At 43.2% G+C, this 27,811-nt stretch overlaps 2 protein-coding genes across 4 annotated transcripts in view; one reads left to right on the forward strand and one right to left on the reverse strand.

Moving 5' to 3' along the window:
• Positions 1-91: 91 nt before the first annotated feature.
• On the forward strand, positions 92-26,367 carry POLG (DNA polymerase gamma, catalytic subunit). The gene is made up of 23 exons (XM_081171041.1): positions 92-376; positions 1,317-1,938; positions 3,625-3,811; positions 5,497-5,664; positions 7,447-7,593; positions 7,900-7,979; positions 9,213-9,395; positions 10,089-10,240; positions 11,149-11,272; positions 12,406-12,630; positions 14,144-14,264; positions 14,582-14,647; positions 15,187-15,291; positions 15,994-16,154; positions 16,618-16,671; positions 17,761-17,878; positions 18,309-18,444; positions 19,122-19,368; positions 20,170-20,292; positions 21,990-22,158; positions 23,306-23,514; positions 24,101-24,261; positions 25,986-26,367. Exons 2-23 carry the CDS (start codon positions 1,355-1,357, stop codon positions 26,048-26,050), a joined length of 3,585 nt encoding a protein of 1,194 aa, XP_081027167.1. The 5' UTR covers positions 92-376; positions 1,317-1,354; the 3' UTR covers positions 26,051-26,367.
• Positions 25,335-27,811, reverse strand: part of FANCI (FA complementation group I) — a 30,567-nt gene continuing 28,090 nt past the window's right edge. For 2 of the 3 annotated variants that reach the window (XM_081171035.1, XM_081171036.1), the window contains exon 38: positions 25,335-27,062. In XM_081171035.1, coding sequence (XP_081027161.1) covers positions 26,853-27,062 — 210 coding nt within the window. In that variant the 3' untranslated portion in view covers positions 25,335-26,852. The remainder of the gene's footprint in view (positions 27,063-27,811) is intronic. The other variant, XM_081171037.1, reaches the window with a different exon arrangement.

The raw sequence follows: 27,811 nt of genomic DNA on the forward strand, positions 1-27,811 counted from the left end.
CATATAATAATCCCCCCCCCGTGTCGGGCGAGCTCACTCCAGTCGCGCGCCGGCGGAAGGTTCGCCTCGTGAGCTCTGGGGCGGGGCGGAGTTTGGGGTCGTGGGCAAAAATCACCTCATGGTGTTTTGGGTGCTTCGTGTACCCACGAAAGGGGGCGGGCGGTGGGGGCTGCTGGTGGTGGTGCTGTATAGCTTCTTCCCCCTACCACCACCCTATTTTTGTGAGGAGGGGCAGCCCATTTTGGGGGAGGGGGTAAAATAGCCCAATTTAGGGAAGGGGATAATTTGTGGGCGCCCCTTTTGGGTTGGGGTGCTGGTGAGGAGAATAAATATTAACTCCTTTGGGTGGCATGGAAAAGAAGCTAAACTGAGGGGGGTAGGTAAATTTTGAGATAATCTGTAGATATATGTCTCTCTTTTTCTTTTTTGGAAGGGGGGGGTGGGAATTTGGGAATCAGAAATATCGTCTTATGCCCTCTGGACGTTTGGTGTCCAAAGTGTTGGTGGTGGTGTTTTTACTGTGTTTTTAATATTCAGTCAGGAGCAACCCAGAGTTGCTGGGGCAACCCAGTTAGATGGGTGGCAAATACTAAAATTATTGTTCTCATCATCATCTCAAGAAGACAAGTATAATCATCATTGTTTTCATAGAATTGTAGTTTTGGAAGGGGCTGCTCTTAGCAGTCACAGATATTATGGACTGCTTTTCTATTTCACCCTCCAGAGGGCTCGGGACACCCGTATTTATTTACGTGGCACATAGTTAAAACTAGGGAGCTCTCCCACAGAAGGTAGTGATAGCCACCAACTTGGTTGGCTTTACAACAGGATGAGACCAATTCATGGCGGCTCTCCATGGCTAGTGGCCATGATGACTATGCTCTGCCTCCACAGCTGGAGATAGCAATGCTTCTGAACACCAGACGCTAGAAACCAGGGGAGAGGAGCGTGCTTTTGTGCTTGGGTCAGCTTGTAGCCTTCCCAGAGACATCTGGCTGGCCACTTTGAGAACAGGATTCTGGGCTAGATTGGCGGTTGCCCTGATCCAGCAGCCTCATCTTCCATTCCTATTCATATCCTCATTTACCCTCACAAGAACCCTGGGAAGTCAGTCTGACTGAAAGATAGTGATTTGACCAAAGTCATTTTGCAAGCTTTGTGGACGAGTGAGGTTTTTGAATCCTTTGTCTGAATCTGGAACACTTGTCTAGGCGCTTCACAACTTTAAACACTATGTGCCCAGCATCTTGGGCAGGAGGATGGCAAAAATTCCACACGAAACCTCAATTCTGTTAATACTTTTTGTCTCCTGATAGATCTTCTGTATCCTCCATGCCGCTCATTTCTAGTAAAGATGAAGCGCTTGGTGTGGAATACAGGTCCCTTCGGATTACGGGGAATACAGAGGTGGTCCTCGGGTTCTTCTGCCAGCCGCCTGGTTCAGGAGGAGATGGCACAAGATACTGGTTCTGTCCCCAAACAGCAACGCATCAATCCACTTGGCATCCAGATGCTTTCTAAGCATCTTCATGAGCAGATTTTCCGGGGTGCCCAGATTGAATATTCAGAGGAAGACATCCAGAAGAGTGTGGCACACTTGCAGAAGCATGACTTGTGGGGCAAAGAGACAACTACTCTTCCTGATGTGGAATTGCAGCTGCCCCAGTTGTATGGGGCCAACATCGATGAACACTTCCGCATCTTGGCACAGAAGCAGAGCCTCCCATATCTGGAAGCTGCTAAGGAACTTCTTCAGTTTGGGATCCCACCAGTGCCCCAGGAGTGGGCTTGGAAAGCTGGGTGGACACGATACGGACCCAGTGGGGAGAAGACAGCTGTTGATTTCCCTGATGAGCGGGCCTTGGTGTTTGATGTGGAAGTGTGCATGAATGCAGGCCAGTGCCCTACGCTTGCAGTAGCTGTTTCCTCAAATGCCTGGTAAGATGCCGACAGCTCTGGTAGAAGGGTGAAAGTTTTTGTTCCTACAAACTTTGTATAAAAATAGAACCTATTAGGCAACAACAACATGACCTAGTCAGTGTCCCACTGCTTCTGTCCCCAGTGTCCCAAAATACTTTTTTCATTGCTCATTGTTTTATTCCTATATACCACTTTTTGGCCAAAGGCCCCTGATCAATCAGCATCTCACATCTTTCTAACAGACCACTTCTTCCTGTTCTTATTCAGTTCCAGGTCTCATACCATAGGGCAAGGCTGGAGAGCCTCAGTTCCATGCAGCCCTCTAGGTCTCTTTCTGGCCCTTGAAGGCTACACTGCTCCCTGGCCCTGCTTCATATCCCCCCCCCCCTTTTTTTTGAATGATTGAAATGTGTCCTTGCACTTGGATAATGTTTCTTGCTTTCCTGTAATTAGCTTATGGTACATAAGTACAATTTGTATTTGTTGCTCTGCCAGTGTTTGCCTTTGGTCCCACCCACCACTGGCATGTGGCCCTCAGAAGTTTGTCCAGAGAGAAATGTGGCCCTTGGGCTGAAACCCCCCTCCCGCTTATACATCATGCTGCTATCTTTTCTTCTGGGGTTCTGTTGTTGAAAGAGTGCCAGAAGAGAATAAATGTTTCCACCTAGAGTTTCCTGGGCTTCTGTAAAAGAGCAAGAACAAGAAACCGTGCTTATGAAGAGACAATTAATGTTGTATTGGGGGAGGGGGTTGTGTGACCTTCCATTATATATTTGGAGGAAGCCCTCTTTGTTGACTCACAAAATTCTTAACCAGATGTGTGGATTGTGCACAGATGCTGTGGGACGGTCAGAGATGTGTTAAATTAGAACACTGGAACTCTCACCTCCTAAACTTCTTCAAAGCAAAGTGAGAATTGGAAAAGGGGCTGTATTTTCCTTGTTTTCTTGAACTTCATCTTATGAATCCTAGTTTAGCTATCCCTTCAGTACACATATACAATATGTGGCCCATGTTAAATTAAAATTTTAAAATAAAATAAAATAAATAAATGCTGGTGGTGGTGATTCAAAGTGTTTTCACCCTGCTCTTCAGTTGGAAGAGCCCACAAAGCAACTTAAAAATTAATAAAATAACACATTATTTGCCCCTATGATTACAAAGACGTAGCATGAAAGCAAAAAAGGATTTTGGGAGGGAAGAGCCAAACAAGAGGCACCAAATTCTTGATGTTAGGTTCTTAATATGACCATGTCCTTGTCTTCTCTGGCAGTGTGATAGCTGCTGGGAACTTGATCTATTTGGACACTGCTCTACATGGTTAGTCATCTGTGTGAATGTGCCCATTTGGTTTGGGCAAGCTTTACACACAGCAGGGGACCCTCCCCTAAAGCACAGGTGTTAAAATCAAAGTTGTTTTAAAAGGTAGGTGCTCCTGTAGTCTGATCTTACGTGTGCTGGCTCCTGAGCATCTCCCACTAAGTTCAACAAGATTCATTCTGTAGTAAATCTTCTTAGGATTGTAACATTTTTTTTTCCAAAAATGAAATTGATATGGATGTTAAAATGAGTGCAGTGCTGCAGCGTTCTTTCTGAAATTACTAAATTTTCAGATCTAGAAAGAAATGAAGGTGGGTTCAGGTGTTCTATCGTGCCCTGGAAAGAGTGCTTTAGTTCACACAGCTGGTTGTGTTTGCTCCCCAGGTACTCATGGTGTAGCAAGCGACTGTTAGAGGAACGGTACACCTGGTCCAGCCAGTTGACTCTGTCAGATCTCATCCCTCTGGAAACGAGCAGCAGCCTTGCCAAGCAGGATTGGCAAGAGAGGCTGGTAGTGGGTCACAATGTCTCTTTTGACCGTGCACACATCAAAGAACAGTACCTGATTCAGGTAAGTCATCTTTGTCTTCCAATCTTTTCTTGTATGCAAGCTGTTATTGGTGGCTGAAGGCTAGATGTTTGTGGTAACATGTATCAATTCAGTTGCTATCATAGCCATGAGCCATAACTTAGAAAATTGCACAACAAACAAGATACAAATAAATACTTGTAGAAATGAAGTTTAGCAGATCAAATAGCAGATCTGTATTGAAGCAAAATTTTCCCCGCAGCAGTTAGCTAGGTGTTTATTTTATTACAAAGTCCTTGTGAATCTTTGATGCTGCAGTTGCAAACAAAGCAGCTGTCCATGTTGGTTGTTTGTCCAATGATAGAGCTACATGTTCTGCTATTGCCTTGTATTTTTAAAACCCAGCCATTGCTTCTCTGCAAACTGCTGTCAGGAGGGTACTATTTGCAAGGGGAAATCCATACATGAGGAGGAGGGGTGATTTTTTAAAAAAATAATTTTTATTAACAGGCCAATCAAATCACATTAATTCCAAATCACATTAGTTCCTAATTATACAGCCAAATTTTTAAAATTTTGTTGGGGGTACCCATACTTCGAGCTCCGAAAGAGATCCAAACATCACTCTTGCTGCTGCTTTAATTACACAGTTCTGTCCAGATAGTCTCTTTGTTATTTTCCTCATCTTCTTGTTGTTATCATATATTCCTTTCTTTGTGATCTCTGATAATCTTCACAAGCAGGTTGAAAACAAACATATCCTATGTGGATTTTACTCTCTCCAAGAGCCATATCACATAAAGGACAGACGCCATTTCCACACCTCAGTACAGAACATTCCCACAATCTGTCCGTTGATTTCCACAGGCCTGCCAGTCTGTCATCAATTTTCTCAGGGGGCCCTGCCAGGTCGAATTCACATTCCCATACCCATACATTCACATTCTGATGACCATGGTCCGAGGAGGAGGGGTGATTAATGCTTCATTCACCTGCCGCTTTTCTCTCCAGCAAGGTTTCAAGCTCCTCTTTGGATCAGATGTATGAGTCTGGAATCCTAGCTGGAGAAAAAGTGGTTGTGAGAAGGAGCTGCAGGTGGAAAGAGGCAGAAGAGGGAAGGGTTAAGCACCACCCTTCCCCCCTGCTCCCCACTCTGATGCTGTTTTGCAGGTGAGAAGCTGCAGTCAGAATTTCAAATCCTCAGGGTGGAGATAGAATGTATAGTATGGGTACGAGCCGTTTGGCTAGAATTTCACCTGATAGCAGGGTAGTTAAATTGTGAACTCTGAATTTGAATCTTGGCATCACACCCTGCCTGTGATCCCTTCCTGAGGTATCTATATGGCTTCTGTTGGTGAGACATGATGCTGAACTTGACCCACAGTTGACCGGCTCCTGAACATACATCATAGCAAGTTCTATGTAATACTCTTTTATCCTCCAGGCTGCCTCACTCTTGTTGCTGCTTACTGGATTTCCTACTTGCACTTCACGATGAGGTCCCAAGGCAGGCTATAACAATATAAAAATATACCTGTAACTTTAAAACTAGTTAAAATAATTTACAATAGGAAGAAGAGGGTTGGCCTTCATAGCATATATCCTAGATGTCGTAGGATAAACCTAAAGAGGTGTCTTTAGCATATAACAAGAGCTATACCATGTTATTTTTTGGTTTGCCATGTATGACTCTTGCAGTGTTTGTGACATTAAAACAAATATTTCAGGGCTCCCAGATGCGTTTCCTGGACACCATGAGTATGCACATGGCCATCTCCGGGCTAACAGGATTCCAACGCAGCCTTTGGATGGCAGCAAAACATGGCAAGAGAAGAGGGCAGCAACAGGTGCAGCAGCATATCAAGAAAACACGGAGTAGAACTGATGGCCCTGAGGTGAGTTGGAAAGGCACAGAGGAGTTGCATGCTAATCCCTCCTTTTATTCACAAGGCCGCCCCAATTTATATCTATAGGGCTTGCAAAGCGGCAGCACTAGATAAGATTGTAATGTACTCCAGCGTATATTGAACTGGAGATGTCCCCCCCCCCCCCAAGAGCAGAAGGCAGTTTGGAAGAAGGATTACTGCTTGTGGCTGGATGCTAGCTCCTCTTTGGTCTCCGGTAAACAGATTTTTAGGATTTTATATTGTTTTGCAAACTAACAAATCCCATTTGTCTAGAGGTGACAGTGAAACAAAGATAAATGTGTATGTACACATTGAGAAGTAAAACTCCTTTCAAACCCAGTTTTAGTTTTTTTAAACTATTTTTTTGTTTTGGGTGTCAGTCCTTTCTGGCTCTACATTCAGCAACCTTGATCAAATCATACTTATATATAACATGGGAATGAGAATGTCTGGCCTTGTTGGATTGTTGTGAGAATGTAATGATGGTTGGAAAGCACTTTGCAGAACTAAAGTGCTGTCTGTATTTCATACATACATCACACTTGAATAACTGGTTTTTAATACTCTGTCCTATGAGAGGAGTGGAGAAAGAGGTAGATAGAGATGTCATTTTTATACCTGAGGTTACATTAGCTGGGACTGAACACTTTATTTCTCTCTTCCAAAATAACTAATTGCCTTCCTTTCCTCATAATTGCATGTCTTAATGTGTACAATTTTGTCTCTTACTAAAGTTGCAAAATGCAGTTCCACCACCATGGGGTTTTTAGTAGAAGACTGATAGAGATCACCATAGACAGTTGGGAGATTTTTTTTTGGCAAAAGCATTCTGAATTGGTAGTAGAGGGGAGAAGTGCAGAGCCAGCATGGAGGAGATTGGCAACATCCTAGATGTGTGAAAAGTTTTGTTAAGTAATATGGACTTCTGTTGCCTCTTGCATTGTCATTGTTTCATAGGCAATCCTCCGATAAAGGCCTTCCAAACTATAGCTATATTTCTGTATGGATGCCACAGTAAGTCTGATCTACAGATACATCAGAATGAAGTGGTGGAGGGCTGAGATGGTATAATAGATGGCTTTACTTTAGACAGAGTGATCATATTTTTAAATAGTCACCTATATATTTTTTAAAAATACATAAATAGAAAACAGACATGGTTGACAAAGTACTAGGATAGAACCTTTCTCACTACTGTGCTATTTTTCTCTTGGCAGGAAGGATTTTTTCTTATGTACAGTAGAGGATCATTCAAAACTGGAATTACCATTTTTTTCTCTATAAGACTCACTTTTTCCCTCCTAAAAAGTAAGGGAAATGTGTGTGCGTCTTATGGAGCGAATGCAGGCTGCATAGCTATCCCAGAAGCCAGAACAGCAAGAGGGATTGCTGCTTTCAGAATTTTTCTTTTCTTTTCCTCCTCCAAAAACTAGGGGCGTCTTGTGGTCTGGTGCGTCTTATAGAGCGAAAAATGCAGTATTTGTCTGCAGTAATTCAGTTCAAGATTCCATCTCAACCTTCTGCCACCTCATTCACATGTGTAGACAAGGTCTCATAGGACTTGCCATTCTTGTAAAGATCCTGGACTGTGTAGATGTTCTGTTTCATTCTGAGGGTTAGAACTAATCATAATGGAAGTCTTATTTCTATAGATTGAGGACCCAACCTGATGGTTTCTTAAATGTTTTTAAATGCTTTCCATCCAAAAGTGGGCATTTTTGGGGTTTGTGGACTAGTTAGCCATTACTCTGCTGCCTTACTACCTTGCAGGTTGCCTCCTGGGACTGGGTGAACATTAGTAGCATCAACAATCTAGTAGATGTGCATGCCTTATATGTTGGAGGCCAGCCGCTGGAGAAAGAAGCCCGGGAACTCTTTGTCAAAGGGAGCATGAATGACATCAGGAATAACTTCCAGGTAGGGAGATAATCTATGGGATGGTACTTTTTAAGGGAAGGAATCAGGAGACCACTGCTCAGTTGTAGAGCATATTCTTTGCATGTAGAATGTTCCATGTTTAAAGTCTGGCATCTATAGTGTGAAGGAAAGGGTCTTGGTATACCTGGGAAAGATGTATGATTTCAGTCTGGAGCGCTTTTGCCAGTCAGAGGAGAATACTAGGATAGACTGACCAATGGTGTGACTTAGTAATATGTGGCTTTTGATACAGGTGTACATAATTTATTCTCCCATTCCCTCTATTCTCTCTGTCTCCCTTCCAAGGACCTGATGAGATATTGTGCACTTGATGTCCAGGCTACTTATGAAGTATTCCAGGAGCAGCTTCCTCTCTTCTTGGAAAGGTAAGTATTTGTGGTGAGAGGTTGTGAAATGTGGAATTCTTTTTTATGGTGTGTCCATTTATGAGATAGCTTGCTCTGGGTTAGCCAATAGTGTTAGGTTGCCTTTGTATGTCAGAAGCATCTTAGGGACAAGATGGTGTTAGATTACCAATAAACCCCTTTACACTTTATCTTGCTAGGGATTCTGGTCTCACCTTTCTTTAGATACAGATAAAACTTGCAAGGTTCAGCGTGGTGGTAAAGTATCAGTACAAATCAACCAGTGTTACAATTTTGCGAGAAAGAAACAAGAAGTAGTATCTCCCCAAGCATCTTAACTCTTCAGAAGTGGTACAAGTGCATATACAAAATTTCTCAGTGAAAGAAACACAGATAATAGTTAACCAGAATTTACAATGCACGTTGGAAAACTGAGCCAAATAATTCTGTGAGTTACATCAAACAATGTACAGTGGTACCTCAGGTTAAGAATTTAATTTGTTCTGGAGATCCGTTCTTAACCTGAAACTGTTCTTAAGCTGAGGTACCACTTTAGCTAATGGGGCCTTCCGCTGCCACCACACCGCCGCCGTGCGATTTCCGTTCTCATCCTGAAGCAAAGTTCTTAACCCGAGGTACTATTTCTGGGTTAGCGGAGTCTGTAACCTGAAGTGTCTATAACCCGAGGTACCACTGTACTAGATTGTCATATTAAATAAAACATCTGTTGTGATGGGCAGAGAGAATGTGAGGGGAAAGCTTGTACAATACAAAAACCTTGTGGGTGGGAGTAGGCACAAAATGTTTTGTCTCTTGTGGAATCTCATTCCGCCAGGTGGGAGGAATAGCCCTTGTGGGCAATCCGTCCTTGCGGACTGCCCAATGTCAGGAGTAAAGAGTACACTTTTGACTTTGCTGTAAAAAAAAGAGTGCCCCAATTCCAGAACTTAATTGGCTTCATTGGAATTAATGACATCCATGCACATATGAGAGAGAGTGAAGGGGTCCATCTGTTACCCAGATCAGTGCTCTCAGCTATTGGATCTTGTTCCTAGCAATGTGACCTCAGGCTTTTATCTACATGGATCCATCCTTGGTTCTGTCCGTTGGTTATGCATAGTGTGACATGCTCTTACGATCTGCTTCCATTGTATGCTAAGGTCAACAGATGTCTAGTTTACATAGCTTAGTCCAGTTGCTTCCAACATTCTGGCTCCACTCTGTTATTACCCCCCTTTTCTGTTTCTTGGTTAGGTGTCCCCATCCTGTCACATTTGCAGGGATGCTGGAAATGGGAGTCTCCTACCTTCCTGTCAATCAGAACTGGGAGAGGTACCTGGATGAAGCTCAGGTCACTTATGAAGAGCTGCAAAAGGAGATGAAGAAATCCTTGATGAACCTAGCTGACAATGCCTGCCAGCTGCTTCATGAGGAAAGGTGGGGGTATTATCATAATCACTGTTACAGTGCACTGCTGCTTAAGCCAGAGCTTCATAATTGGTGAAGACCTGGTTCTCCATTAAGCAGTGGCAGGGGAGAACACTATGAAGCAGCAACAGAGCTGGAAGGAGGATGCATCACTCAACCCTCCCTCTGGTTGGGGTCCCAATTGCATGCTTGCTACATCTCAGGGAAACTCAGCTGAGGAGGTAGACCAGGACAGAAGATGAAAAGGGGAAATGTGGAAGATTTAGAATGTACGCACATCTGCCACATCTCCCCCTCATCTTTGCAGTTGGAGAACTGGGTTCTCAGACCACAGTTTCAGCTGACATTTAGTTCTGGCATTAAAATCTGTAGTATGCTTGGGGGTGGGGGTGGGGCAATTCCCCTAAAAAAAGACTGCAAGGTTGAGATAGAATTGAGACTGCGGGTTTTGTGAAATGCAATACTGTTTCATTAAGCAGACTACTACTTAGTAAAGGAATTTGTTTGGCACAGTTTCAGCAGTGAGTGCTTCTAGATAAACTGAGAAGTTGTTGCTATGACATGGTGGAGAAAAGTACCCTTTCAGCTCCTCTCCCTTGCTGTAAATAAACAGGAGTTTGTAGACCAAGATCTCACTGATGGAAATTGAAAAAAGTATTCTTCAAATTAACCTGTGGTGGTTGGTCTGATGTATCAAAACAGGTACAAATGTGATCCCTGGTTGTGGGATCTAGAGTGGGATCTCCAGGAATTTAAGCAAAAGAAGAAGAAAATTGGGAAGAAGAAGAATGAAGATAGTAATGATGAATTGCCCAAAGCTGTGGAAAAAGCCTCCATGCTAGAGTGGCAGGAAGGTAAGAGCATCGTCATAATTGACTACTAGCTTGCTAGCACACAGCTACTGTCTACTGGCAGTTGTAATCTTTCTCTCCTAAATCTTAATCAGAGAGAGAGAGAAAGAATATACCTCAGATGGAATGAGATCTTTTGTCTATCTGGTTTAGCATTGTCTGTACGGATTGGCAATAGCTCTCTTGGGTTCTTTCCAGCTGACCTGGTGACGCTAGGGGTTGAACCTGTTACCTCTTGGATCCAAAGCATATAATCTACCCTTGATCCAGATCCCTTCCGCTAAGCTGTCTTTGCAATTGGGTAGGAGCAAGCATCTTTTAAAATCTTATTTACGAGCCTGAAATACGTACCTCAGCGTGTGTGTATTGCAGGCAGAATGTTTTGCATCCAGCTCTCAAGTGATTTCAAAGTACGATAGTATTACCAGAGAATCTTTAAAAGTCCTGAGATCCCAGAGGTGCTTTTTTAAAAAGGGTGTCTGTGGTGTTGCATTTTTATTTATTTCTTAATTACAGTCTTGGAGGATAAATATGGAATACACAGGTGTTTGGAGTGCAATATAGAGCCAGTGGAGGAACATAAGAACTATGGAGTGTTACAGAGCTGACACATTTCAGCAAGAAAACATTTCTCTCCTGACCATTAAAGTTACATTTCTACTCTTCCCTAGGCTACTGTGCATTAAACACTCATGTATTTGAATTCCTCTTGGCCATTAAGAGTTTTAGAAATTTGCTAGCTGTCAAATTCTGCATTGGATTATAGGCTTTGCAGGCCACCAAATAACTGTATCCACGTAGATTCTTAAGCCTTTTGATGTAATATGTACTGTAGTTATAAAACAGCCTTGTCAACAACTGTACTCATTGAAAAAATAATTCCTTCCTGATTTGTTGTATCATGGAAACAGATCCGGGACCTCCAACTGAAGAGGAAGAACAGCAACTCCCTGAGAGCCGATTGTGCTTGGACCGTCTGAAGGGGACTGTAGCTTTGCAGCCAAAGAGAATTCAACACCTGCCTGGCCATCCAGGGTGCGTTACTAAAGGGAAGTTGTAGACAGTGACCCTCCTAGGACCTTTTGTTCATCTCTTTGTCAGGAAGAAGGATTCCAGTTTAGTCTTCTAATATGTTAGTTTTCTATGTGCATGGATTTTTTTAAAATAGAGCATTTGCCCACGAGAGCCTCCATCTGTTATCAAAAGTGTGCAGCTTAGACATAGATTTACCCAGGTTCCTGAGAAGTAGACCTACTTTACAGTTGGCATTTAAAAAAGAGTAAAATAAATTGTTAACATTCCTATCATGCTGAGTGGATGTTTTTTGTCTAAAAGTTAGAACAGTTTGATTTATAAGACGATTGGTCAAACAACCACTTATTTGTCTGAATTATTCCGTTTGCTGTGAACATACAGAATTCCATTGGCAAGGTCACAGGCCTATGTAGTATAGTGAAGATTACGGGTGGCTAACTTACAACCCATATCCAACCCTCACAAAAGTATTTTATGATCCCCAAGTCTCCCCAAATTCAGCCTCTTTTAAAAATGATTGAATTTAATAATGAATGATGAATAATTATTTTCAATAGTGTAGAATGGCTGGTGGGAAAGTCTCAGAAGGCAGCTTTTTGAATGGGAGCCCTGGTCACACCCACTTCTTACACTGGCCACACCCAGTTTGACACGTAACCCCTCCCCCCAAGGGTTGGCCATAAGCCAGTGCAGCCCTCAGCCTGAAAAAAGTTTACTACTGCTGCTAATGAAGCATAGCATTGTAGAATGGAAGCCCCCCCCTATAATTAATTTCCTGCAATGAGACATGCTTCTATGTATTCAAACTGAGTCAGTGCCGTTCAGATTATAAATGTATTGAGAAGAGAGTCAGCAACCAGAGTCTCCCATTAGCAGCTCGATTGGAAATGTTCTGTACTTTAAAAAAGGAGCAGGCCACCTGGAAGCATCAGTGACAGAGCAGGTAGCTTTTGTTAAACTGTGTAAAATCAACTCTGACAGGAGATATAATTATTATTTAATGAATTTCCATACAGCTCCTTGGTGAAGGCCTTTGAGCAATTTGGTATAAAATTTAATCTGAACAACCAATTATCTAGCATTATTGAGGAAAGCTTTATGTTGACTTTGTGGTCTACTCTCCCCTTGCATAGGTGGTATCGTAAGCTGTGCCAGAGACTGGATGATCCCAGCTGGGTGCCTGGGCCCAGCCTTATCAGCCTTCAGATGAGAGTGACCCCAAAGCTCATGAGGCTCACCTGGGATGGCTTTCCATTGCACTACTCTGAGAAATACGGCTGGGGTTACCTGGTGCCAGGGAGGAGTGACAACCTGCCAGAGGGGACTACAGATGCTGACTTGCCTACTTGCCCCTTCAGGTAAGAAGTGCATTCTGGGGTGAAGAGAGCAACAAAGCTGCCATGGTCTATAATTGTTGCTAGTAATAATATTATTTGATGCAGTGCAATCAGTGTATGCATTGCATCATACAGTCACAGAAAAAAGATAGGTCCTTACTCTAAGGAGCTTATAGTTTAAAATTGCTGAGTTTGGAGTGGAAAGCAGAAAAGGAAGAGGTAGGACACAAAAGTAACAAAAGAGGGGAGAATTGTTGATTATGCTTAGTGAATAAAGCACTACTGGGTCTCTGCCACCAGAGCTATACTTGGAACCCAAAAGAGGGGAGAATTGTGAGAGGCACGTTTTAGAAAAAGGATGAAGGTGAGCAAATGCAGTTGCATGCATGGTTCTCCAGGAGATTCACCTCCTTTCGTAGCCCATTTGTTGTACCCTGCAGGTGTGATGATTTTAATCTGCTTCTGACCTAAGCAGTTGCCTCCAAAGACAAGCAGAGAAAGTGCTCTCAGCAGGAGAGAGCTTCATTTATTCACTTTGGTACCTTTCAGGGACCGTCCAGGTGGATTTTTAGGGTGCGTTCTGCAACATATATTTATGCAGTAGTTATGGATTTATACTGGATTGTCCACACATCACTCCATTTTATTCATTGTTCTGTGATGCTTTCCAGTTCAAAGAAAGGGGGTGGGAAGAGTTCAGTTTTGAAATCAGTGGCTAAAATCAGTGCAAAAGGTTCAGTTTGCCATCTTGATTCAAAATGACATCCAGTTGTCTCCTAAAATAGATGAAAACATACTCTTTCATCTCAGGAGCTGTAATGCAAAATTTGCTTTTTTGAGCAGGCCCAAGGTAGATGGTACTTCCTCAGGCTGCCTACAGCTGTGTCCCATTCAGCTGCACTCAGCACACACAATTCTGGGTATAGCAGATTTGTTGAGTTTCCCAGAGGGTCCAAAAGATGGGTATAGGGGCCCCCACCACACACAGCTCTTTCTTCTTCCTCCTTTCCTCCTTGTCTTCTTTCAGCCCCACAGTGAATTGCAGTGAGACGTAAGGAATGTTCCCTAGCCCTGGAGAATGACATGTAAGAGCTAGGCCTTGTAAACCAGGGGTGGGGAACTTCAGGACTGGGGGACCAAATTCCAGGCCTCTGTCTGGCCCTCCAGGCCACTCCATCCTCCAGTTGTTTTGCTTGAGTGGAATTTGTTCATGAATGGCAATAGTGCCTCTTGCTTGTCTGGGTGTAGAAATGTCGGCATAGGAGCATCACACTTCTGTATGGCTGAACTATAGCCAATTGCAAAAAGGAAAGCTATTTTTAGGTCTGATATTTGCAAATGAGTAAAGGTGTGAGGTGCTCAACATCCTTCAATGAAAAACTACTTTCATTAAAGTGAGCAGGCCCAGTGCACCAATCTCCTTGTCAGGTAACATTCTTATGGCAAAGTTTAGCATTGCTTTGCAAATGGGATCAAGAAACAGGATAATTTGCTGAATTCAGTGAAAGCAAAACTACTTTTCCCTTAACTGTAGGGTTATTGAGCATCTGTACCGGGAACACTGCAAGGAGAAAGGCAAAGAGCAACCTATCTCACTGGACACCACGCTGGAAGAAGAGCTCATGTTAACAGAAAATAGCGCTTTCTGGCATAAGGTACAAATTGTGTGTCTCACAGCTGTGATACATGATCAGTAGAATTATGTGGCGCAGTTCTTGCTAAACTGTACAATTTCAGGTAACTGGTAAAGGCATTGCATAAGTGATTTTTCTCCATATTAAAAAGAAAACTCACTGGATAAAGAAAGCTAGCATGTCAAGGATGAAGCTAAGCTAGGTTTCTACACGCGAAGAGTTTTTGTTTTCCTCACTTGGGAAAGACCTTCTTGGTCAGATGGGGATCAGGAAAATGAGTAGATGTGGGAGGGGAGAATGAGCTTAGCTGTTAAAGAGATCTCTTTCCCTCATGCCAGGTTGAAGAGCTCAGCCGTGCGGAGATGGAGATGGATTCAGATCCTGTAACCAAGCAATTTAGTGAGGTAATGGTATACCCCCTCGAGAGAAAAACAGTAATTGAGGGAAAATCTGTACTCATGTATTGCCTAAACCTGTGTGCTTTGAGTAGTGAATCTTGGGAGTGCTGGGCAAAAGCCTGAATGAGGGGCTCGTCTGATTGGGGAGGTAGTAGGAAGAGCGTTCCCAAATGCCCCAAACCCTTTGTCTACTCCAGCAACCCTGATCTTAGGTATAATGGGAGGGGAGGAACCATAGCAAATTGGTGGCATCAAGCATTGCAGAATTTTGAGAGCATCATCAAGAGTTCCTAGAAAGATTGAGAGGGATCTATTTTCCCAACTTTTTGGTGACTGTTCCTCTTAAATATGACAGAGGTGGTTGAGGCCCTGCTGGCATGGATGGTAAAAACATCATTCAGATATCTAATCAAGAATGCTTCTCTAAAACCTTTTGGTTTGCCTTTATGAGGTGGGGCATTCCTACATCTTGAGTTGTCTATTTTGTTTTCTTGTACATCCTTGTACATTCAGGTCCAACTAACCCTGCATTGGTTTGCCAACAGGATGAGCTGGACCATTCAAAGAGTTATCCTGACTATCACCATGGCAATGGTCCTTACAATGAGGTCAATATCCCTGGGTGCTGGTTTTTCAGGCTACCTCACAAGGTGAGCAGGAATTTCTTGTATATAGAAATAATTGATAATTTTCTCAAGTTCAGTTAATTGAACTTTAAAACCAGAAATTCATTAAATTATATATGCAATAAAGTGTCTGTGATATATGGAGGATGTTAAACACCAGACAGGGAATATTCCCCCACCCCCTTGAGTATACACTAATTTTTTCCACTTGATTATTTTTCTTTTCTCTAATATCCTTGTGGGGGGGGGGATAAGAGTGTAGTTATGGTTTTATAGACCTCTCAAGGCTATGCACCTTTGCCACTGAAATGAAGCCTCTTATTAAATTCTATTGGAAATGTAATATTTCTTTCCTGAATAGAACAAAGTATGTGCAAGAGGTGCCAAGTGTTCAAATCGGCCTGGAAAATGCAGTTTGTGACCTAGAAGTCTTTATCCCTATTGCCAGATGTTCTGACTGGTGTTAAGGATTGTTCCTTGGGAAAGGAAATGCATCTTACCCATGCTCCAAGGCATTGCTTCTTTGACATTTCACAAGTGTTAAGGAGGTCATAATCCAGTTATCGGAGTTGCTGCTGGTCAGAATAGAAGCTGCTGGACTGGACCGTTAAGGGTTTCTGTAAGGCAACTTCATATGTAGTAGGGAGGAGGGTTTTATGCTGGCTAATCCCATTTTATAACCGATACCTTAAGCTAAAGCAAACTTCCATCTCCTGCTGTTAAAAGGATGGGAATGAAAACAACGTTGGAAGCCCATTTGCTAAGGATTTCTTGCCCAAAATGGAGGATGGCACCCTGAAAGCTGGCATAGGGGCCACAGAAGGGACACAAGCTCTTGAAATCAACAAGAAGATCTCCTTTTGGAGAAATGCTCACAAAAGAATCAGGTGAGGGGTGACTTCCTTTGAATTAAATTACCAGTCTGCAGAACTGCATGACACTTTAATCCCCGCTCCCATGCTGTATGGTGATAATTCAAGTTCTTCTTTCAGTACCAAGGTAAATGTGCTTCTTGTGCCATGAACCATTCAGTTTGTATACTTTACTCCAACCTTTAAATTTTAATCTTTGCAACAAGAGAGGAGCCCCTCCCCTGAGTCATCTTCAATTTGCTAAGTGCTATGGGGAGGTAGGTTTTTTGGGGGTGTGTGCTTGGTATAGTTCAGTCTTATTACTGGGCTTGTTGAGCCCTGGATAAAACACTAGCTCAGCTCAATTCTTCCTTTTATGGCCTGCTAAGGGCTTGAGACTTGGTGTGGTCAGGCAAGGAGACAAGGACCAATGCAAGACATTAGTTCTTTAGCTTCTGCTGTTTGCTTTCTGAAGTTTGTTTCCCTTTTGTTTTGTCAGTTCCCAGATGGTGGTGTGGTTGAAGAAAGGGGAGCTGCCTCGATCTGTGACCAGGTACACATACAGAGATGTCATTTTCCCCCTTTTATTTCAGCCAAATTTAGTTACCAAAGTGACTTACAACAACAACAACAACAACAACAACAAACAACACAATATAATTTGGGATGCGTTCACAAGTCTCTTCTGATCTCTAGAAGCAGGTGGTGTGTCTAGGTTCCAAACTTCTGTTTTTCTGCTCTTTCTTCAAAGATCTTCAGTCTTACAAATCAGACTAGCAAGTTGCAAAGCTGGCTGCTCTCAGAAGCAGCGTTTTTGTTGATTTCTGTTGTACTACCTCTCAGTTTTCCCTGTTCCTCCCTTTTCCAGCTCCTGTGGAAAAATAGCAGCCCTGTTTTGCTATCTGATCTGTATCGCCTCCAGCTTTTGCTGCCTGTTGGTGGAGAATCTTTTGAGCTCTCAGCAGACAGTTTCTGCACATTCAGGCTGCTCTCCCCTGGCAAATGTAATGTGTAGCCATGCTGTAAATTATCTGGACTGTGAAAGTAAAAGGATTCTGTTTTGGAAGAGCAGCTGATATTCAAAGAATCATAGAATGGTAGGGTTGGAAGGGACCACAAGGGCAATCTAGTCCAGCCCCCTGCAATACAGGAACCACAGTTAAAGAATCCCTGACAGATTGCCATCCATGTTTTTGCTATTGAGCATGGGAGGGGGGCTTTATCCCAGATACTGGAGTAATTGCAGGATACATTTCTACTTCTGGCTCACAAAGGACTTGCCTGCTGAGTCTGGTTTATTTAACCAGATTTGCATGCCACTTATTCCATAAGTCTAGATGGGCTAGTTGTATGACTTGGAATAAGTTCTGCGTTCTCTCAAGAATCTCCACCAGGTTATTGGGTTTCAAGCAAATGTCAGAGATGTATATTACCTGAAGAGTAACAGCCAGTTAAGAGTGATGAATGTTCATGAACAGCTGCTTAGCAGCTACTCCAGCAAAATCTTTTAGAACCCTTCGCCTCTGTAGGATGTGTCGGTTTACCTGCAGTCTTAGCTGTTCCTGTCAAGTAGCTACTTGATCACTAGCAAGGCTGGCTTCCTCATGTTATATGAAATGGGCTCGCCCTGATGTTTCTGTAGGCACCCAGACTATGACGAGGAGAATAGCTATGGAGCCATCCTGCCACAGGTGGTAACTGCCGGGACAATAACTCGCCGAGCTGTGGAGCCCACCTGGTTGACAGCCAGTAATGCCAGAGTATGTATGGATTTTCTAATGCTTTTTATGCTTACTGTGAGAGAGAAACTGAAATACAGTTGCCCAAAGATATGTCCATCCTGCTTTTCTTGTCCATAATGAGAATTCCAATCTATAAGAAATAGACACCTTTGGCTAATTTACAGGAATAGAGAAGCCATTCTGGCAAACATAATTTATCGGTTCGTTTATTCATTACTACAAAGTCCAATTAGTTCATTAGCTATTTTGATTTTTGGAGCATGGATTTCCAATTACGAGCTTGGGCTATCACTGCTGTAACTAGAAGATTCTGTAATAATATATCCATGAGCAGGAGAGTGCTGTTGCACTCTGGGCCTGCTTAGCCACTGTGTGAACACAGTGATGGACTAGGTGGGTCTTTGGTTTGATCTAGCAGGAATCTTCTTATGTTCTCTGTGTCTTGCAGACTGACAGGGTGGGCAGTGAGTTGAAAGCTATGGTCCAGGCCCCTTCTGGCTACCATCTGGTTGGAGCTGATGTGGATTCCCAGGAACTTTGGATAGCAGCTGTCTTGGGAGAAGCTCATTTTGCTGGCATGCATGGTGAGCGTTTCCACTCACAATGGCCCTTCCCTGTCTGTTCCTTCAGCAGCTGATAGTCAGGGGTATACGAGCTGCCTGGGAATGTGAAAGCTCTGTTTAGCTATCATAGCTAATGCTGTGTTTTTGAAATACAGTACAGTATTTTACAGTACAGTATGTAAACTACATATTAGAAATTCCACTTTTTGCCTTCTTCAGACCAACATATCTCTTTAAAATAATTTATAGGGGTCTAGAGACTACCATATATTTGTGTCCTAAGCTCACTCAGCCAAGGAGGACAAATGGCTGGCGGTTTAATTATTTATTGACAAAAGCAGACACTTACAGAAGCTCCTAAGGTGCACAGAATACACATGCACACACACTTCTGGCAGCTACGTAGCTGGCATTTTTTCCAAGCTTGTGCCCTGGCTGAACAGTTGGAGCAACTGTGGAGCATCCCCCAGGGCTTAAGTACCCTTGTCCGACAGTGTGCATTATGGTATCTAGGCAACCATAAGGACTACAAACTTGTTTTTAATTGACATCTGAGGTTCTGAGCTCCATTTTGTATCCAGTGCCATATTTTGTTCTTGTACAGAATTACGGAGATACACCTGGCCCCGTTTCACTCCAAGGTCTCTTTTATCACACCCTCTTCAAGACCACACTAACCCCTTCTTTCTCCACCAAAGGCAGCACAGCTTTTGGCTGGATGACCCTTCAGGGGAAGAAGAGCAATGCCACAGACTTGCACAGCAAGACGGCCTCCACAGTGGGGATCAGCCGAGAACATGCCAAAGTGTTCAACTATGGGCGCATCTATGGGGCAGGGCAGCCCTTTGCAGAGCGCCTCCTCATGCAGTTCAACCATCGCCTGACACAGCAACAGGCCAGTGAAAAGGCTCGCCAGTTGTATGTTGCTACAAAAGGGATTCGGCGGTAAGAGCCCACCTCTGATTGGATAGTATCATGTTCGTGCTCTGTAGTAATTTCTGCAACCTTGATTTAAAAAACCCTTTGATTAATTAAAACAACTCATTGTAATTGGGCAGTGTATTTTTTAAACAACAAAAAAGTGATTAAAAATACTACTGCCTGCAGTTTTTATATCTGGAAAGAACCATTCCGTCTCATTGAGGGAAATGGCTCTTCTCTGGTGGTGCCTTAGGGTAAGTCCAGTCTCATTAGTATTTCCCTTGTCTTTGAGAATGTCAGTGAACATAGCGATGGTCAAGTAGACATTGCATACTTGGACTTTCAAACAGCTTTTGGTGCAGTATGGGATAAGAGGACAGGTCCTCTTGTGGATCAGTCACTGGTTAAAGATTAGGAAGCAGAGCTTGGGAATGAATGGACAGTTCTCAAAATGGAGAGATGTAGAAAGTGGAGTCCCCCCAAGAATTGGTACTGGGACCTGTGCTTTTGTTCATAAATGATCTGGAATTAGAAGTAAGCAGTGGGGAGGCCAAGTTTGCTAATGACACCAACTTTTTCAGGATAAGAGGATATTGTGTGAGGAGAGTGGGGATGTTTCTTTCCCAGATCATGTGACTTAGCTCTAAACAGTTTACCCCCAAGGCTATTTGCTCACTCTAAGTTCCTGTTTGGCTCCAACTTGAACTATTGCCTGAACTGCCATGCTGAAGGTCCTACTTAGTTTGGACTTTGGGGGTCTTTTGTGTTGGCAGTTTTGGGTCCCTCCCAACTCCTGTGGTTTCTTATTCCATTCTCCTCTTGCAGCTGCTATCTGTCCGAGGAAGGGGAATGGCTGGTGAAAGAGCTTGGCATCCCCGTAGAAAGGGAAGAGGATGGTTCTGTGTCCCTGGAAGATGTGCGGAAGATAAAGAGAGAAGCAGGGAAATGGTAAGGTGTTTTCTACTAGAACGTTATGCTTGAGCTAAGCCAGGGCTGTTGGCACTAAAGTAAAATAAAACTTTTTTAAAAATCAAAATTCTGTGCCATGGTCATCTAAACTCCATACCACAAAAATCTACAGTGGTACCTCGGGTTAAGAACTTAATTCATTTTGGAGGTCTGTTCTTAACCTGAAACTGTTCTTAACCTGAAGCACCACTTTAGCTAATGGGGCCTCCCGCTGCCGCTGCGCGATTTCTGTTCTCATCCTGAAGCAAAGTTCTTAACCAGAGGTACTATTTCTGGGTTAGTGGAGTCTGTAACCTGAAGCGTCTGTTACCCGAGGTACCACTGTACATGCTTCTGCTCCATTTTACTCAGTTCCTTCTCCTGCTGGTCACAGACAAAGGCAAAAGGTTATGTGGGCCACTGAAGCCTGGCCACTGGAAAAATTATTTAGCCATCCTTGTGGCTTCTGAGTATCACCAAGCACTCTTAGCCAAAGGGTAACAAATGTGTTTTGGAAAATAGAAATCCTTGAGAAGCTGAAGCCTATCCCTCCTATCACCACATAATGTCCTCCCCGCCCCCCGTGGTGGGGTGGCATATGTGCTGTAGCTATTCAGTCCTCCTTTGGATTTCAGAAAAGTCTCTGGTGCTTTGCAGGTTTATGTGATACCATAGCATAACTGGATTGTGAACAGCCATGGCCTTTTCTCCAAAAGATGGTGAACTTTTAGAGATAATTTTTGACGTTCTCTCTTACTAAAGGAGAGTAATCCAAAACAGATTATCTATTCCCATTCATGGTCAAGGCACAGTTTGTGTAGATTACCGTATTTTTTGCTCTATAAGACACACCAAGTTTTTGGAGGAGGAAAACAGGAAAAAAAATATTCGGAATCCCAGAAGCCAGAACAGCAAGAGGAATCTGGCTTCTGAGATAGCCTCTTACTGTGCTGGCTTCTGGGATAGCCATGCGAAGCCTCTTCAGGGCAGAGGGATGAAGGCTCCCCCAAGAGCCACGCTCCCTTTAAAGAGTGCATGGAACGTGTGTGCGGCTCTTGGGGGCTTTTCCCCAAGGAGGGAGAAGGGCAGCCCTTCTTCCTCCTCGGGGAAAAGCCCCCAAGAGCTGCACACACGCTCCACGGGGCTCTTTAAAGGGAGCGCTGAGCAGAGCCTCCCGTCTGCATTAGCTCCATAAGACACACACACATCTCCCCTTACTTACAGAGCGAAAAATACAGTAGGCAAGCTTGAAGCATCCATAGGGAGGAGTCCCTCCCTCTGCCCCACCCCCTGCCTGCTAGAGACAAGGCATTTCTCTGAGCAGCTCGATCACTGGGCTTTAATGCCTTGCTTTTGATTAACTTGAATTTTTCTTTCTCCACTCTAAGCACTTAGTGGTACAGGACCCAGGGTTTATATTTTGGGTGGTGGCTTTAATTTGTGAGGCCTAGAAGTAGAGACTGCTACAAAACTTCTGCAATGTAGGTGGGAGAAAGAGAGGTGTCTAATGGAGAAGAAATAGGTGGGCTGGAGTTCCAGCTGCATTTTCCATGCTGCAGAGAAAAATGTCAGGAAGCAGGTAGCTGGTGACGGAGTAAGCACAATCCATGCACCCTGGTACCTGCACCTTGACAAATCCCTAAACAGAAGTCTGTTGCTGAATGACTTGTTCAGCTCTTATGTTCTTCATATTGCAGGTCTCGAAGGAAAAAGTGGGATGTGGTGAACCGACGAGTGTGGGCCAGTGGGACAGAGTCTGAAATGTTCAATAAACTGGAAAGCATTGCCATGTCAGAATCTCCTCGCACCCCTGTACTGGGCTGCCACATCAGCAGAGCATTGGAGCCAGCTGCTGTCAAGGGCGAGGTGAGAGGGAACCCTCTTGACTCTGACCTCTTGACTCTGAATTCCAGCCCTTGCTTCATTACAGCGTGTTTTGGTGGCAGAAGTAATTTGCCCAGCTTGCATTGCAAGGGTTTTCACTGCAAAGGTGGTATTAGGAGAATGGGAAAGGGAAGAAGGAAGTATCTAGCCAATGACCAGCAACATGTAGCAACAGTATTTCATTTAAATTCTCCAGCTGCCTGTATGAAGCAGAGCATGCAGCTAAAACTCTTGCTGCTGGGCATTTTTCCATGGTGTGCTTCATGCCACACAGAGCACGCCAATATTCATGTACATGTGATTGTGCATGCTGAAGGCGGGGGGTGGGGTGCATTCCTTTCCAGGTCTATGATTGTGGAGAAAGGCTGAGAGTGATTCTGGCAGCCTTCCCAAGAAGAGCAAGAGCTGTAATGCGGGATTTCACTGCCTGCAGTGAGTAAAAATCACCACTAGACAACCAGGCAGGGGAGATCTACAAGGGTTAGTAATTTATTACATAACAACAACAAAAAAGCAACACGTATTTGCAGGAGGTTGGATAGTAGAAATTGTACACCTAGTATTGTAAGTCTTAAAAGTTACAGTGGTACCTCTAGTTACGAACTTAATTCGTTCCGGAGATCCGTTCTTAACCTGAAATTGTTCTTAACCAGAGGCGTGCTTTCGCTAATGGGGCCTCTTGCTGCCGCTGCGCCGCTGGCACACGATTTCCGTTCTCATCCTGGGGCAAAGTTCTCAACTCGAGGTAACTCTTCCAGATTAGCGGAATTTGTAACCTGAAGCGTTTATAACCTGAGGTGTTTGTAACTCGAGGTACCACTGTATTTGCAAGGTGGTTGTGCTTTTTGGTTATCTGTAGGTAGCGTAGCAAGCTATGTCGTGGATCAAGTGTTTGCAACAAGTTGTCTTTTCCATGCCAAGTGCTTTCATTGTAACTCTATGAGCAGTGCAAGCTCCAAGCCACCTTAAAAATGTGTTTGGCAAATTCATATATTGTGCAGTAAAGATCAGGGCTCAATAGTTTTCAGTGGTTGTGTACATTGATACGCTGGTCATGCTTTTCAAGATGCAGGCAGCCAACAAGAAAAGCAAGAGGTTTACAATAGAAAACAGTATCTCTCTCTCCCAGTTTATAACCAGCAGAATAAACTGGGTGGTCCAAAGCTCGGCTGTAGACTACCTGCACCTGATGCTTGTGTCAATGAAATGGCTCCTTGAAGAGTTCAACATTGATGGGCGGTTTTGTATCAGCATCCATGACGAAGTGCGATACCTGGTGCAAAGTGAGGATCGCTACCGGGCAGCTCTCGCCCTGCAGATCACGAACCTCCTTACACGGTAAGCACCATTTTTGTCATGGCATTCCACAGGCCAATGTTCAGGATATCTGTTCAGCTGGAAAATAAGGGATTGTCTGACAGATTTCTTATAATACTAGCCTACCTTCCATGGCTGAGAGCAAATATATTAAGCACTTGGGAAAGCAACTACATAGAGAAGACATAGTATCAAATTTGGGGTTGTGGGGCTGTCCAAATCCTTGCAATAAATACTTTTTCTGGGTTGAGTGAACGAGGTGTCCATCTCCACCTGGGAGATGTGAGGAACCACATGACCAGCTTTTATAGACTATCCTTCATTGGTGTGTCACTCCTGTCCTTGCCTCATGTTCCTGTGAGTTCTGGCTGGGGGGAAAGTGCTGACTGTCCGAGGCATTATGCCTCTGAATATCAGCTGCTGGCAATCACAAGTAGAGAGAGCACTACTGCACTCAGGTGAGTTTGAGTTTGTTTGTCTTTAAAAAAGAAAAAGAATTGTAAAAGCATGTGAGGATTTGGGCCTGTAGTTGATGTGATAACTGAAAGCTGACACCTTTCAGAAGAATTTCCTAAATCTGTACTACTTGCATTGCTTGTATTTTCAGGTGCATGTTTTCATATAAACTGGGTATTCAAGATCTGCCTCAGTCAGTGGCCTTCTTTAGTGCTGTGGACATTGATCGGTGCTTAAGGAAAGAGGTGACGATGGATTGTGTCACTCCATCTAACCCAACAGGGATGGAAAGAAGATACAATATTCCCCAGGGTGAGTATTGTGCCACTTTCTTAATTCTAGAGAAGCTAGCACCTCCTTTTCTCACAGAAATATTATCTGAATCCTGTTGTGCTACTACTGAATAATAATTTATGTCTACTCATTGGAATAGCCATATATATATTGATCCACTTTGCATATAACATTAAGCCAAACCATGGTTCAGCACCAGTGAGTGAGTTCCTGGAATGAAGATCATAGTTGCTGTGCTACTTCCCAGCGAAGGGTAGCTTGTCTCTCATTCTGGATGAACCAGTTTGTCTAGAGTGAGGCAAACCACAAGACTGGCTTCAGATGCAATACGGGAAGCACAGCAGCAAGACTGGCATGAGCACAACAGCCATGATCTGCACTTTGGGAACCCATGACTGTTCATTTGCACTAAGCCATGGTTTTATGTGCTAACTAGACCATCCCCAGTGTATGGTTTTGGCCAAAAACTTGTAAATGTCCTTTTAAAGCCTTCCAGTTCAACAAGGCTCTGCTTGGATCTCCTTTCTCCAGAATTTGTCCTCTGAGTGAGTCCAGGAGTCAGGCTTGCACTTGCATGTTCCCTTCACTATGGGATGAAGAGTGACCAAATAGATCCCTATCTGCTTCTGTAGCACTGGGGCTGCCACTCCTGCTTTTGTTGCTCTGCTACCCCTCTTGTTTACACAAGCACCATCACTGTTGCAAGGCTCATTCCCTTAATGACAAGCAGCCCTCATTCAGCCAGGCCACTCACTCATTTAGATCTCGGGCTTCCTTGTTGTATGTGTGTGTGTCCACATGCAAGTAGGCAGCGGTGACACAGGGAACATGGAAAGGCCTTCCTGGGCCACCTGCCTGCTCACTCACCTCACCTGCTGTTGTCATGATGTTGTTTGTGTTGCTGCCACAAGAACTGCAATATGATACACCTTACATTTTTGTGCAAGTAGAAAGACAGCCCTATTACCCAGCAGAAAACCTCACTCAATTCACTGAAACTTATACTTAGGTAAGTATGCACAGCAGTCTTAGTTTCCCACAGAAAGGAGAGAGTCCATCTTCACAATACCTGTGGGATGTCCCAGTCAGTCTTTGGTTCTTTGCCCAATGTAACATTTTATTATGCTTTGATACATTTGCATAGGGAAGCCGTTCTGCAACATCTGGCTTTCCCATATTGCTTGTTCTCACTCCATCAGCTCTAGGCTTGTTATCCAGCCACTGACTGGAAATAGTGCAAAGGTACAGTGTAAATAACAGAGTGCTTACAAACACTTCAAGATGAAATCTTGTCTCACAAGTAGTAATTATGCTCAGCACTTGACATAATCACTTTTTAATTGGCGTGAATTAATGAGTGTTTAAACAACTTATAACTAAAGCTTGTTAATTATTGAGCTGCAATGGCAATTTTGTTCCAACTAGGACAGCTTGAGAAGAAACCACTGCAGGAGAAGGGTTCATGTATTTTATTAAATTAAGCTCTGGCAGGAATCCTTTAAAGCAAATCTTTTAGGGAAAATGCATTTTAGAAAAATGGCGGTCAGTCCTAGATTTAGGAATATTCTCCACCATTCTCTTGTAATATCAGTAGTTTTGGAATAAACAGTGGTGTTGATTACTTGTTCTATTCCCTTCCCAGCTTGCTAGCTATTTCAAGATCAACAAGTAGATCTCAAAGTGGTTTTCAGTATCTGTTATGTGGCTGGGGGGTGTAAACATGACTATTTAATTTCTTTCAGGTGATGCTCTTGATATATATCAACTTCTCAAAATAACCAAAGGGTCATTGCATAAACAAAAATAGGATGCAAGACTTCAACTGACGGGAAACCTACCAGCTCAGTGAATCCTCCCAGAAGCAGCTTACGCAAGGAGACCTGCCCACTCCCTGTGATTTGCACTTTTTCACTGAGAAGAGGGAGAAGACTTCAGGGCTATCATTAAAACAGGCTACAGCTGCAAAGGTGAATCACTGACAGAACATCCAGAAGGACAGATTTCACTTTAACTGGGCTGTGCCAGGATGGTTATTCAGTAGCCTGTTGTGGTACAAGCATTCAGAGAATTGCATGTCATTCGTATGGCAAGCAGAAACCTAATTAAAGCCCATCTTAAAAATGAGACATTCATCTTTCGCCATTAATGCTTCACAGGGCAAGCAGAACCAAGCTACAGTAGTCACTTGGGAATGACCAAGGCAGCTCTTATTTTTTACGACGCCTCTTAGTTTTGGGTTCCTGCCTGGTGTTGGATTGGGTAGATGCAGTGCTCTAAAAGAGATGAAAACAGGCTATTAGTAAATGCGCCAGAGGAGTCCTGAGTTACTGAAACACAATTTTAAAACCTGCTGTTTAAAGCAATTTTTACTCTGAAAAACACCTCTGAAAATTAACTTCTGCTAGAAAAGTGTCATGTTCTTCATTTTTGTCATCTCATTAGCATTCATGTGTCTTCCTCACCCCCCACAGAGGCTGCTGAGACTCAGTGGTGAAATTGAGTAGTCAGGATGATGCAAAGGGATATTCCCCACACTTCAAAACAAGTTGCCATTGTACAGAAATGGGTATTTACCATTAGCATACAACTGACTAAGCTTCATATGAATTTCATAGAAGGCACTTTGGAAGTACAGATTTACATTTATATTGGCAGAAAATAGATTGCATCTTTTTAGAATGTCTACTACTGACCTGGTCGTTGGCTGGCTCATTCTCCCTATCTTCAGCATTTTGTTCCTGTAGAGCGTTCTCCAAAGTAGACACATTGATACGGAAGTCCCGGGAGGTGCTCAGTTTCATATATTGCATCAGGTTGACCTGCAGCAAGCAGCCCAAGGGGTAGTCAGAGTGAAAGCTTGCACCACCTATAGGCATAGCTTATGAAAACTTAAATGTAGAAGCAAAAAAAACCCAAGTTTATCCACAACTTTTCATCACAAGTTACCTCAAAGCCATTTACATACTGAAAATTACAGAACACAAATAGTAAGATATCAGTAGTAAAAATCACAGTGTCAAGGCTCAAAAAGTTAGTGAAAACATGTACTTTTTTGTGCCAAAAGTGACTCAGACCATACCGAATCAATATCATAAATATTGGATACATAAAGGAGCAGGTGTCCCTTATTCTAAGATCTATATCCCTGATGAACAGCACTTTGAAGCACAGAAGGTATTTGTCTATTTACAGAAAAGATTACTAATTATTACAAACATTACTTTTATTTTTGTCTGTATTCCTTGCAAATGGTAGACACAGGCCTTTCTGGGTTTCATCTTGGGTTCTAACAGACGTGACTCATTGCACCAAAGTATTTGATAAAGATTACCAATTACATATACAAAATGTATCTGATAAATGAGTAGTCTATTCAGCAAGGACAGTCCTTCATTTGAACTGCTTAGCTTTTTAAGCGTCAATAAAAATAATAATTCAATTTCCTGTTAACTTGCATAATTTTCATGGAATCAGAGTTGGGAGGGACCATGGGGGGGCATCTAGTCCAACCACCTGCAATTCAGGAATCTCTTGGCCCAGTGTGGCTCCATGACCCTAAGATTAAGAG

The sequence above is a fragment of the Podarcis bocagei genome, assembly GCF_964188305.1.
Source record: "Podarcis bocagei genome assembly, chromosome: 14".
Taxonomy (NCBI): Eukaryota; Metazoa; Chordata; class Lepidosauria; order Squamata; family Lacertidae; genus Podarcis; species Podarcis bocagei.

Excerpts from the sequence above, each read along its gene's own strand:
- POLG (XM_081171041.1), top strand. The coding sequence starts at position 1,355 with ATGAAGCGCTTGGTGTGGAATACAGGTCCCTTCGGATTACGGGGAATA. Across the intron at positions 3,812-5,496 it reads AAGAACAGTACCTGATTCAG|GGCTCCCAGATGCGTTTCCT; the intron begins GTAAGTCATCTT and ends CAAATATTTCAG. Across the intron at positions 11,273-12,405 it reads CACCTGCCTGGCCATCCAGG|GTGGTATCGTAAGCTGTGCC; the intron begins GTGCGTTACTAA and ends CCCCTTGCATAG.